Source organism: Oncorhynchus mykiss, chromosome 8 (assembly GCF_057628025.1).
Source record: "Oncorhynchus mykiss isolate SJ-2025 chromosome 8, ASM5762802v1, whole genome shotgun sequence".
In the NCBI taxonomy this organism is placed as follows: domain Eukaryota; kingdom Metazoa; phylum Chordata; class Actinopteri; order Salmoniformes; family Salmonidae; genus Oncorhynchus; species Oncorhynchus mykiss.
In genome coordinates this window covers 48,630,390-48,644,417 of record NC_143029.1, presented here as the reverse complement: position 1 = coordinate 48,644,417, position 14,028 = coordinate 48,630,390, and the positions used below count along the sequence as shown (strand labels likewise).

Here is a 14,028-nt window from a genome sequence, read left to right as displayed (position 1 = left end):
AATGACACGAACAGTTACAGATAGTGAGATTGAGGAAGCCATTAAGGGATTGAAAAATAATATCACCAGGGACCGATGGATACCGAAGTTAATTTTATAAGACCCCAGTTCTGTGCAGAGTAAATACTGTGATTGTGAATTATCAAAGGGAGAGCAACCCAAAACGTGGTAGGAGGCAACCATTACAGTAATCCATATGAAAGGTAAAGGTCCTTCCCAGTGAAGCTCATTTTGGCCTTTTAGTCTTCTTCCCACGGACCTGAAATTGTTATCCACAATAATTACTGAGAGAATTCAGAAACGTATAGGGAAAGTGATTAACCCAGATCAGACAGGTTGTATACCTGGCAGACACATTTCAGACACATTAGGAGAGTATTAAACATTCAATCACTGACAAAGGGTAGACAACAAACATTTAATACATCTCAGCTTAAATGGATTTCGTGCATTATAGTTGATTGGTTATACCTAAAACAAACACTATTGAGTATGGGATTCAGCCCATTGAAAGGTTACAGCTCACAATTCTTCAGCCTGAAAAGAGGAACTAGCATAATTTTCTCTAAATATTGAGCCACTGGCAGAAATGATGATGAACCCACAAATTTAAGGTAGAGTGGATGAAGGTGTGACACACAAGATATCCCTCTTTGCATATGATATTTTGCTGTATTTAAAAAATCCCTTATCCTCTATCCCTAAACTCTTACACGGTTTGAGGTGCTTTGAAGAACAGTCTAGGCATAAAGTCAGTGAAGCAAAATCAGAAGGTATGATGATTTCAGGAAATTGGCCCTCTCAGTTGAATAAAGATGTGTCCTTTCATTGGTCTAGACAAGGGTTTAGATATGTGCGTATTATTTTTAACACCCTGTGCATCACAGCTTTACTCAGGAAACTATACTAAACGGATCTCACAGATTAAGACAGACTTGGGAAGATCTGCCACTTTCTTTAATTGGTAGGGTGGAAATGGTAAGAATGAATATGTTGCCCAGATTGCTCATTCCATTTCATGCATTACCCATTCTAGTCCCTGTGTCTACCTTCAAGCTGTTTCATAAGCTTATTTCCAAATTCATATGGCAAAACAAGAGACCTAGAGCAAGACTCAAAGTGCTTTTTTTTTTACCCAAAGACAAAGGTGGCCTGGGTTTACCCAATTAAAAAAAATAATTTTGGGCCACTCAATTAAAAGCTTTGGTGGCCTGGATTAATATCTATATTCTGAGAACAGTCATGGCAACCATGTTCTGCGTATGTTTGGTGGGACTTTGATGGAATATTCTCCTAACCCTCAGAAAACTGGACTTGAGAAAGTTCCAATGAAATGTGTCTAGAACATTAAAGGGCAATTCCACCACTTTCAACCTCATATTCATTATCTCCAGCACCATACCAGTGTTTACATAATACGAAAACTGCACATTTCTATGATCTGTGGTTAAAAAGAAAAGGACGTAAAAAAAAAACGCTTCTCTGTGACATCACAGGGTAGGATTAAAAGTAAGAAAAACTGTGATTTTCAAAACTTGCAACAAGTTTCTAGCCAATATTTTCTTGCTCCCCACATCACTGCGAATTTCATAGTGTTTGAAAATCACTGTTTTGATTATATTATCGTGTAGAACTTGTTAACTTTATATTTATTTCTACAAAATGTAGAAATGCTCCCTTTTCACATATGTAGTCGCTGGTATTGTGCTAGATAATTAAAATTAAGTTGAAAAGTGGTGAAATTGCTCTTTAACATAGGATTTTCTGAGAACATGGCATCACATTTAATCTGTAACGCCAAAACATGCTAAATAGGTTCTCAGGAATTTTTGCTAGCATACATAGAATGTTCCCCTAACTAACAGAAAAGTGGGCACAAACTGGATACAATCAGGAGAACATTACAGGTAACATTACAAAAACGTTCTCTACCTAGAATTGTTTGCTGGGTTTATTGATGGTGCTTAAAAACTAACACTACAGTGGAACAAAATAGAACATTTTCACTGTAATCGTCTCCTGTAACCCACTGTGAAGACATTTCCGGTTTATATAGGCCCTACAATTCAATGTCTTCAACAACATTGAATTGACATTAATTCATTAATGAATGTTTCAAATAAAAATATATATGATAAAAAAGTCCAAATCAAATAAATAAAAGAGTTTGGAGTGATGCAACAAAACCCCAATAATTTCTTAGAAAATGATTAATGACGTATCGCTGAACATACTCAGGATAACTACTCACCCTGAATCGCCAATTGACCCCTAGTACCTCCTCCCTAGGGTACGTTGAAGCAATATGGCGAAAACACCACACAGTCTATAGGAAGGCAATTTAAAGTTATTACCATATTGCTTATTTAAACCTATCCCATTTTCTTAGCCCCTCTTGTAGATAAGGGGTAGGGGTTTATTTTAGTTATTTTTTTATTTAACCTTTATTTATCCAGGAAGTCCTATTGAGGTCAGAATACATACGTATTTTATGAGGGAGACATGGCCACGAGGGCATTTCAATTAAAAAAACGTCATACTTCATACCACTTCATACTTAATCGGCCTTCTTTTCTGCCGGATTCTTCACTTTCGTCTCAGTCTTCTTGTCTTCCCCAGGACCTTTGAGCTGCTTTGGCTCCACCCTCTCCCCAGTTATTGGTTCCTCGTCCTCTGTGTCTCTCATCGACTCTGTGTTTCTCATTGAGCGCCAGGCCATGCATAGACCGTAACACAAGGCACTTCCGCCGCCGCAGAAAACAACGACGAGGAAGGCGCCCAAAAGGGGCGCATTGGTAAATATATTCTGAGAGAGAGAGCGAGAAAGAGAGGTGTAGATTGGTGGAGTTGATCTTGTGGTCAGGGCGCAGGGTTAAGGCAAAGCCATACTTTGCTATACAAAAAAATATCCATTATACAACAGCACTGATAAAATGTAATTACAGTTGAAGTCGGAAGTTTACATACACCGTAGCCAAATACATTTCAACTCAGTTTTTCACAATTCCTAACATTTAATCCCAGTAAATATTCCCTGTCTTAGGTCAGTTAGAATCCCCACTTTATTGTAAGAATGTGAAATGTCAGAATAATAGTAGAGAGAATTATTTATTTCAGCTTCCCAGTGGGTCAGAAGTTTGCATACTGCTCTATTAGTATTTAGCATTGCCTTTAAATTGTTTAACTTGGGTCAGTCCCACCTGCAGCAAATCACCCCCACAACATGGTGCTGCCACCCCCGTGCTTCACGGTTGGGATGGTGTTCTTCGACTTGCAAGCGTTCCCCTTTTTCCTCCAAACATAACGTTGGTCATTATTGCCAAACAGTTCTATTTTTGTTTCATCAGACCAGAGGACATTTCTCCAAAAAGTACGATCTTTGTCCCCACGTGCAGTTGCAAACCGTAGTTTGGCTTTTTATGGTGGTTTTGGATCAGTGGCTTCATCCTTGCTGAGCGGCATTTCAGGTTATGTCGATATAGTTTTACTGTGCATATAGATACTTTCGTACCTGTTTCCTCCAACATCTTCACAAGGTCCTTTGCTGTTGTTCTGGGATTGATTTGCAATTTTCGCACCAAAGTACGTTCATTTCTAGGAGACAGAACGTGTCTCCTTCCTGAGCGGTATGACGGCTGTGTGATCCCATGGTGTTTATAATTGCGTACTATTGTTTGTACAGATGAACATGGTACCTTTAGGCATTTGGAAATTAGACTTGTGGAGTTCTACAATTTTATTTCTGAGGGCTGATTTCTTAGATTTCCCCATGATGTCAAGCAAAGAGGCACAGAGTTTGAAGGTAGGCCTTGAAATACATCCACAGGTACACCTCCAATTGACTCAAATGATGTCAATCAGAAGCTTCTAACGCCATGACATCCTTTTCTGGAACTTCCCAAGCTGTTTAAAGGCACAGTGTATGTAAACGTCTGACCCACTGGAATTGTGATGAAGTGAATTATAAGTGAAATAATCTGTCTGTAAACAATTGTTGGAAAAATGACTTGTCATGCACAAAGTAGATGTCCTAACCGACTTGCCAAAACTATAGTTTGTTAAACAAGAAATTTGTGGAGTGGTTGAAAAATGAGTTTTAATGACTCCAACCTAAGTGTATGTAAACTTCCGACTTCAACTGTATGTCAAAGTGAAAATGAAAGCCTCGTGCCAACATGTTCTGTGACTTACTGTAACAGTCGTTTTGGTGTTGAACGCAATCCTTATAAAGCATTGATAGTATCCATTCCCTCCCTGGGACTGATTGAAACAAGATTATTCATGTTGTTAATGTTGGATATTACAAATGTTATTGGGTAATATACAATGTTTCGATGGACACTACACATTGCATCAAATGTATCATATTTGAACATGCTTCTCTGTGTTTTACATTTTTTAAACCTGTGTTTGTTTGAGCTTTAATGAAATTGACAGGGCTTGCACTTTGGAACAATTCTAATGTTTATATTGTGCTGGGCAAGCTTAATCAAGCACAGGTAAAGTATTTCAAAGATTTCAAATACAATTTCATCCCAGGTCAGATTTAGGTTTAGTTAGACTGACTTTAATCCGGCCCTTCGACACTCCATCGATGAACTTCACCAACTGTTCCTTTGTCTCCACTTTGTTGGGCGGTAGGAAATATCCATCGTTAGACACGTTGAGCACGATAATAGAGGGCATGGCCAGTTCTCTGTCAACACATAGGGTTTAGGGTTAGTTGTCAACACGCTGTGTCAGTGGCAATTTCAGTGAAGCCACTACACAACACAACAATAAACAATACATTAAATGCACCATTACAGTGACAAACGGTGCCCACAAACTGCTAGGGCCTACATAAAGCTGTCCCAAAAGCAGAGCTTTCTTTTTAGCACCAGAGAGTGAATCGTTGCCACCGCTACACATGGCTATCAGCGGAGCCTTGTCTGGCAGAAAAACAGTTCATCCAGCCTTTTTTTTTAAACATAGCTGATATGGCTGACTTGCTTAAATAAATATGGTCTCTACTGACTCCTTGTGTATTCATGTAACTCGACAAGAACCGTATTCTCCCTCAATAATAAAGAATGCCGACATTTGTTTTGACTTTTGAACCATACACCAACATTATTACATTTATGTTCAGTAAATTCATCATGTTTGTTATTTTATCATTAACACAAGTAGCTCAAACTATAAGCAAGTGCAAACACACGAGCTGCGACGAGGTACATTTGTTCAGCACCATGGAAATGGACAGTAACAGAAATTCAGATAGATGTTAGTTCAGATAAAATCAGTAAGATGTTGAGGCATTAACTTTTCTCTTCTTTAAGTCACGAGAGAGAGAGAGAGAGAGACTCAGTGGTTAGCCTACTGTTTGAAGTATTTTATTATGTGGTCTTAAAGGGAAGGAAAATACAATTATGAGGATCCACTTTTATTGACAATTTACTGACGGACAGACAGCGCATTGCAAAAACAAAACAACCCTCACAATATGAACTGGAATTACATGGGTCCATTCCTGAACTTTTTGTGAACATAACATTTTGAATGGGAAGAGACTCACTGGCAAACATGGTTACAGACCTAACAGCATTATATAGTATCCCCTCCTCATGGAGAAAACCACATTAACTATTATAATACCCAAATTAAGGAAACCAATGAAATGCATCATTCTAACATTGCCTAAAATGATGAATAATCCTAATGAGACGTATCTAAGCAACATAACAATGAAGATGTACAAACTACGGCATAATGGAACGATGAGCAGAAAAGAATCAAGCCATAATTTTGATTAAGACATGAGCTGAGACGGACGGTAGCCTAAAGTAAATTCGGAAAGTATTCAGACACCTTGACTTTTTCCACATTTTGTTACGTTACAATCTTATTGTAAAAATGATTAAATACATACAAATTCTCACCAATCTACACACAATACCCCATAATGACAAAGCAAAATGTGTTTTTTGAAAATTTTTGCAAAAGTATTAAAAATTTGGAAAGGCACACACCTAAGGCACACACCTATATAAGGTCCCACAGTTGACAATGCATGTCAGAGTAAAAACCAAGCCATGAGGTGGAAGGAATTGTCCGTAGAGCTCCGAGACAGGATTGTGTTGAAGCACAGATCTGGGGAAGGGTACCAAAAAATGTCTGCACCATTGAAGGTCCCCAAGAACACAGTGCCCTCCATCATTCTTAAATGAAATAAGTTTGGAACCACCAAGACTCTTCCTAGAGCTGGCAGCCCGGCCAAACTGAGCAATCGGGGGAGAAGAGCCTTGGTCAGGGAGGTGAGCTCCAGACTTCCTCTGTGGAGATGTGAGAACATTCCAGAAGGACAACCATCTCTGCAGCATTCAAAATAATCAGGCCTTTATGTTAGAATGGCCAGACGGAAACCACTCCTCAGTAAAAGGCACATGACAGCCCGCTTGGAGTTTGCCAAAAGGCACCCAAAGACTCTCTGACCAGAAGAAACAAGATTCTCTGGTCTGACGAAATCAAGATTGAACTCTTTGGCCTGAATGCCAAGCATCATGTTCTGGAGGAAATCTGGCACCATCCCTACGGTGAAGCATGGCGGTGGCAGCATCATGCTGTGTGGATGTTTTCTTTTAGCAGCAGGGACTGGTAGACTAATCACGATCGAGAGAAAGATGAACAGAGCAAAGTGCAGAGATATTCTTGATGACAGCCTTTCCAGATCGCTCAGGACCTCAGACTGGGGTCACCTTCCAATAGGACAACGACCGTAAGCACACAGCCAAGACAAAGCAGGAGTGGCTTTGGGACAATTCTCTGAATGTCCTTGAATGGCACAGCCAGAGCCCGAATTTGAACACAATCAAACATCTCTGGAGAGACCTGAACATAGCTGTGCAGCGACACTCCCCATCCAACCTGAAAGAGCTTGAGAGGATCTACAGAGAAGAATGGGAGAAACTCCCCAAATACAGGTGTGCCAAGCATGTAGCATAATATTCAATAAGATTCGAGGCTATAATCGCTGCCAAAAAGGTGCTTCAACAAAGTAGAGTAAAGGGTCTGAATACTTATGTAAATACGAGATTTCAGTTTCTTATTTTTAATACATTTGCAAAAAAAAAATCTAAAAACGTGCTATTGCTTTGTCATTATGGGTTATTGTGTGTATGTTGATAATGGGAAAAAAAACAACTTAATTAATTTTAGAATAAGGCTGGCAGCGAAACAGTTCATCCAGCCTCAATTACTGCCTGGGACCTAACAAAGCGGAAAAAGTAAAGGGGTCTGAATACTTTCCGAATGCACTGCTATATCCTTATTCGTTTAGCCACACAATTTAATGCATGCTATAATTTTGGCAAGCACATACCTATTCTCCTCCATTTGTTGGTTGTGAAGGTTGATTGCTCATCTATATGCGGTGTCTAGCCACAATGTTTGGTTTCCCCAGAAGTCCCAGTTTATCAACGTTATCTAGATGTGATGCACAATTCTCATATTTTGAGTCCCTTTCAGACAGATGTTCTAAATCTTTAAACCCAGACATGGACCAACCACCCCTCCACCAAATAGCAGGCAGGTGAAGCAAAATAGTGATTGCTTTGCGATGCTCACAGTTAGCCACTGCTTCCTTCCAACACCCTCATTGTTGAATTTGCGATTTCCAACTTGTGTAATATTTATGCCCAATGAGCACTGAGAAGATTTCTCTCTAATTTATTTTTATATGACAAGGAAAAGTATTTTCCAGTAGATAATTGATGTGATTTATGATTCCGACTGCTTATCTAGCTAGCCAGGATTTTAAAAGTATGATGTTGACATTATCAGTCCAATCAAAACTACAGCAAAATTTAACGTGATTTGACATCATTTTGTCTGTGGCCAATGACCTTTAACCTTCTTGGATGGGCATTTCTACTGTAAATCTATGGCTCTACCCCACCTGTCCTGAACCACTGTGCCACTGTGCTGTGTATGGAAGGCACTACTAGGCAGGCCAGGTCCTGGAGAACCATTGCCCGAAACAAAGATCCTAACCACACTTAACACAACAATCGCCTATATTATGTATTGATGTCAATTGTGGATTTGTGCAAAAACTCTAGCTACTTCTGAATTTTAAATAAGGGCAGAAAAGAGATATGACCACTCACTCCATGATGAGGCCATTGATGTACTCGTTTCCGTCCATGTGACCAAACTGGAATTCTCTGAGAAGACATCAGGACCATATTCATTATGATACATCGTAGCAAAACTTATTGCAAAATAAAACAAAAACAGGGCAAGTTCAGATAGTAACTCCCCGTTTCGCTCTGTTTCAGATAAACTCACTTGCTATAGAGGTCCTTGTATTCACTTGCCACTCTTTCCACCATGGTCTTGTAACTGGGTAGGGAGGAATATTTGATTAATAAGAATAGGCAGTTAATATGTTTTGAGTGCAATATTTATCACATGAACAAAAGTTGATTTGTAAGGGTGATCTTGTCCTAATGTAAACTTGAGATCTACATGTGTAACTTGAATTGTAGCACATATGAGGTAAATGTTTAATTCAGGTGAACTACCCCTTACATTATATTGGGATAAAAGAGATACTCATACCGGATGCTCTCCTCAGTAGGGTTTCTCTCATCCACTATAGCCAGAGCCACCAGTTTGCCTATGGTGAGGAACACACATTAAACACCAAACATTTCATATGGTGAGGAACACAAAAAAACTATTCTAAACACAGAAAAAACACACATTAACTTCACTTCATAACCATCATTCACATAGGAATTTATTCCTATCTGATTCATTAAAGCCACACTGTAAGAATTAATAGCAATGTAATGCACTAGTTCATACACTCACTGAATATTGAACACTGTTGCTTGCCCCCTTGTGGTAGACAAGTAGACACACAAAGACATCTATTCTATTGAAATCTTCTAATTCAAAGTTATTTACTGGTAAAGCACATCCTCTACCATGCTTGCTGTGTGTGTGTGTGTGTGTGTGTGTGTGTGTGTGTGTATCTGTGTGGGCATGAGAGAGTGTAACATACTTGTATCTCCCATTTCATACAAAGTGTAGCTGTCAATCTGGAGGTAATTAAGGAATCGTTCACTATTGATCCAGGATGCGAGGTCCCCATCATGTTGTTCTAAGAGACAAGAGAAAGAATATAAAATATACACGTTTGTAGTCAGAGAATACTAATGTTATCCAGAGGCTGCTGAGAGTGATTCAACAACCCAAAAATACACTTCCAGACTTTCCCGATTGATCAGCAACAGCCTAAGTATAGTGCCTTGCGAAAGTATTCGGCCCCCTTGAACTTTGCGAACTTTTGCCACATTTCAGGCTTCAAACATAAAGATATAAAACTTTATTTTTTTGTGAAGAATCAACAACAAGTGCGACACAATCATGAAGTGGAACGACATTTATTGGATATTTCAAACTTTTTTAACAAATCAAAAACTGAAAAATTGGGCGTGCAAAATTATTCAGCCCCCTTAAGTTAATACTTTGTAGCGCCACCTTTTGCTGCGATTACAGCTGTAAGTCGCTTGGGGTATGTCTCTATCAGTTTTGCACATCGAGAGACTGAAATTTATTCCCATTCCTCCTTGCAAAACAGCTCGAGCTCAGTGAGGTTGGATGGAGAGCATTTGTGAACAGCAGTTTTCAGTTCTTTCCACAGATTCTCGATTGGATTCAGGTCTGGACTTTGACTTGGCCATTCTAACACCTGGATATGTTTATTTTTGAACCATTCCATTGTAGATTTTGCTTTATGTTTTGGATCATTGTCTTGTTGGAAGACAAATCTCCGTCCCAGTCGCAGGTCTTTTGCAGACTCCATCAGGTTTTCTTCCAGAATGGTCCTGTATTTGGCTCCATCCATCTTCCCATCAATTTTAACCATCTTCCCTGTCCCTGCTGAAGAAAAGCAGGCCCAAACCATGATGCTGCCACCACCATGTTTGACAGTGGGGATGGTGTGTTCAGGGTGATGAGCTGTGTTGCTTTTACGCCAAACATAACGTTTTGCATTGTTGCCAAAAAGTTCAATTTTGGTTTCATCTGACCAGTGCACCTTCTTCCACATGTTTGGTGTGTCTCCCAGGTGGCTTGTGGCAAACTTTAAATGACACTTTTTATGGATATCTTTAAGAAATGGCTTTCTTCTTGCCACTCTTCCAGAAAGGCCAGATTTGTGCAATATACTACTGATTGTTGTCCTATGGACAGAGTCTCCCACCTCAGCTGTAGATCTCTGCAGTTCATCCAGAGTGATCATGGGCCTCTTGGCTGCATCTCTGATCAGTGTTCTCCTTGTATGAGCTGAAAGTTTAGAGGGACGGCCAGGTCTTGGTAGATTTGCAGTGGTCTGATACTCCTTCCATTTCAATATTATCGCTTGCACAGTGCTCATTGGGATGTTTAAAGCTTGGGAAATCTTTTTGTATCCAAATCCGGCTTTAAACTTCTTCACAACAGTATCTCGGACCTGCCTGGTGTGTTCCTTGTTCTTCATGATGCTCTCTGCGCTTTTAACGGACCTCTGAGACTATCACAGTGCAGGTGCATTTATACGGAGACTTGATTACACACAGGTGGATTGTATTTATCATCATTAGTCATTTAGGTCAACATTGGATAATTCAGAGATCCTCACTGAACTTCTGGAGAGAGTTTGCTGCACTGAAAGTAAAGGGGCTGAATAATTTTGCACGGCCAATTTTTCAGTTTTTGATTTGTTAAAAAAGTTAAAAAAGTTAAAAAATAAATGTCGTTCCACTTCATGATTGTGTCCCACTTGTTGTTGATTCTTCACAAAAAAATACAGTTTTATATCTTTATGTTTGAAGCCTGAAATGTGGCAAAAGGTCGCAAAGTTCAAGGGGGCCGAATACTTTCGCAAGGCACTGTAGGCTACAGTATAATGAACAACTTTTAGCAAATTATCCGTTCCAAAAAATATTGTAGCTGACTACGTTCTAGGGCTGCGGTGAGATTCTCTACCCTTCTCCCGAAGTGTGCAATCACACACTTCCCTTCATGGATTTATAAGGAATGGACAGAGGAAAGGAATTTGGTGGAAACTCCCTCCGGACATGGTTGCACCAATCCAAAGCTTTTAACTGTGTGAAGGGGAGTGAATGAGTGGACACTTCTTGGTGAAGGGGAAATAATTGCAATCCATAGCCGTGGGAAGTTGTTTTGATCGAAAATGTTGGTGCTGATCGAAAAAGAAATGTTTTAGGGAGATCTATGCAGACTAACAATAAAATTCAATTCCTAATGTGATGAGTAGCTAAGCATAGGACACGATTCAGTAACAGTATCACTGCAGCCTAAGTTCCTTTAAATCATGGCTGTTTGCAAAAAAAAAGCCTGCTGTAAACAGTCCATACATTTCTTTGCACTGCACAATAACAGGTGTGTCAGAGAGAGAAAACAAGTGTTGTAAATAAATTAGGTTGTTTTCACAAATAGGCCTCTTTAAAATAACCAATCTCAGTCCTCTTTAATGTGAAATTTGGGGTAAAAAAAAGCAATATACGTACGTAAGTCTTTGTATTGACACTGCCCTTGCCTTTGAATGAGGACTCAACTCTTTTGCCAGTTCACTTCACCTATTTTGTGGGCCGAGTCCTTTTTGCCTTCACAATGCTATGTTCAGAAGGGAACCAAGATCTTTTTCCAACATTCACTCAATGCACTCTGGGTTTTTACAAAGTGCCAGATAAGCCATTCCATCAGATCATGTTATCGGACAGCTAGATATACCGACTTACATTTTGGAAGCTAATAGATTGCATTTAGTTAAAAGATGAGACATAATAATTATAATCAGAAGATATTAACATGTAAATATTATCGGTGACAGAGTAAATAGCATAAGAATACTGCAGATTAAATAATGCTGTAATTGAAAATTCTACACCCAATGCAGGGTACTGCTCCTTTAAAGACCTAGCATTGATTTTGTGATTAGAGTTATCCGGAATCCTTGGGACATCCCTACCCTAAATCCTAACCTTAACCACAACCATAACCCTTACCTAACTTTAACCCTTACCTTAACCATTTTAAATGTCAACGTCAATAGGGTAACATCAGGGTTGGGACGTCCCAGGGATACCGAATAGCAATGACCTCACAAAATATATTGTCTTCTCACACCATTCAAACCCCACAATCGAATGCACTGCTGATGAAGCGCTCTTAGCCTATTGCAAACTAATAATCTGAACATCGTGTCAGTACAAAACTCCACACATATTTTGGAATTTCTGTGTATCCTTGACAATCGCTAAACAATATCCAAAAACAGCACACCGGAACACAGAATTCAAGCGACCACCTCTTGAGCTGGTTCGCTTCGGGGGCTCATTTGAGTGGTCGGAGATCCTTTGGAGAATTCAGACTGAAAAAAAAATTAAGCGAAACGCACTGAGTTTACAAAAAGTTGCTGTAAGAGACAAAGTGTGAAAATACCCTTAGTAAACACAAGATTGGGCCTAATAAAACTGAGCACAGAAATAAACGGTTTCAGGACCAATGACAGCTATACACGCCATCACGTAGAAAAGTGCTCAAGTCAATCCAGCACCGCGGGGCCGCACCCTGTGTTGATTGCTAGTGGGCTACTAAGCCTACGTGTTTGACATGGGCTGGAGCAGGCCTGCGAGCCGAGGCAGAGATAGTGCCATGTTCCTTATTTGATATTGCTCCCATTCCCTTTTTTACAAGTTTAGAATTGTAAACTAATAGAAAATAGAAATGGGAGACTGCTCCAGATCATTTGATATCAACCACAAGAGAAGAGGGATAAAGAGAGAGAGGGAGAGAAACTGTGAATCCTAAACCACCCCCTAGCCCCTACTAACTCAATCGAAGGGCCCACCGTTGCCACTTCCAGACTGGCAATGGTGACTTCCAGACTGGCAATGGGATCAATAAACCCATTATCTTCGGGACAAACTTCTGAATGATGCAATTCATATTTGACTTTTAAAAATAAAAACGACCATGGAATTACAAACAAGCAAATCCCCCGTCATTTTACAAGATATAAGCCTCAGTAACAGTTAAACATTTCATTTGGGAGGTTTCATTTGTAACGTGTCAAGTCTCAAAATAAGACATAAACAAATGCTATTTGTATATAATTAGGCATGCCTCTCCATTCTTTTGTATGAAATAGCATAAATTCCAAACATATCGCATTGCGTGCCAGGATTGCACTTGCTCTGAAGCCTGCAGCCTTGCTGGCTCGGTAAAAGTGGCTTAGGGTCTAATTAGCCCTTACACCCAATTTTTATTTTTATTTCACCTTTATTTAACCAGGTAGGCTAGTTGAGAACAAGTTCTCATTTGCAACTGCGACCTGGCCAAGATAAAGCATAGCAGTGTGAACAGACAACACAGAGTTACACATGGAGTAAACAATTAACAAGTCAATAATACAGTAGAAAAAAAGGAGAGTCTATATACATTGTGTGCAAAAGGCATGAGGAGGTAGGCGAATAATTACAATTTTGCAGATTAACACTGGAGTGATAAATGATCAGATGGTCATGTACAGGTAGAGATATTGGTGTGCAAAAGAGCATAAAATAAAATGAATAAAAACAGTATGGGGATGAGGTAGGTAAAAATGGGTGGGCTATTTACCGATAGACTATGTACAGCTGCAGCGATCGGTTAGCTGCTCAGATAGCAGATGTTTGAAGTTGGTGAGGGAGATAAAAGTCTCCAACTTCAGCGATTTTTAGGCAGTCATCAGAAAAACCGAGGCTACTGAGTCTGCCGATAAGAATATGGTGATTGACAGAGTCGAAAGCCTTGGCAAGGTCGATGAAGACGGCTGCACAGTACTGTCTTTTATCGATGGCGGTTATGATATCGTTTAGTACCTTGAGCGTGGCTGAGGTGCACCCGTGACCGGCTCGGAAACCAGATTGCACAGCGGAGAAGGTACGGTGGGATTCGAGATGGTCAGTGACCTGTTTGTTGACTTGGCTTTCG

The 14,028-nt window shown here is 39.7% G+C and overlaps 1 protein-coding gene across 2 annotated transcripts in view; it reads right to left on the bottom strand.

Moving 5' to 3' along the window:
* Positions 1 to 404: 404 nt before the first annotated feature.
* Positions 405 to 14,028, bottom strand: part of LOC110529986 (protein disulfide-isomerase tmx3a) — a 38,068-nt gene continuing 24,444 nt past the window's right edge. For both annotated transcript variants that reach the window (XM_021612702.3, XM_090181787.1), the window contains 7 exons: positions 9,050 to 9,148; positions 8,602 to 8,659; positions 8,329 to 8,382; positions 8,148 to 8,204; positions 4,567 to 4,696; positions 4,192 to 4,260; positions 405 to 2,806 (listed from right to left, as the gene is read on the bottom strand). In XM_021612702.3, the coding sequence (XP_021468377.1) occupies positions 2,558 to 2,806; positions 4,192 to 4,260; positions 4,567 to 4,696; positions 8,148 to 8,204; positions 8,329 to 8,382; positions 8,602 to 8,659; positions 9,050 to 9,148 (716 nt within the window). In that variant the 3' untranslated portion in view covers positions 405 to 2,557. The remainder of the gene's footprint in view (positions 2,807 to 4,191; positions 4,261 to 4,566; positions 4,697 to 8,147; positions 8,205 to 8,328; positions 8,383 to 8,601; positions 8,660 to 9,049; positions 9,149 to 14,028) is intronic.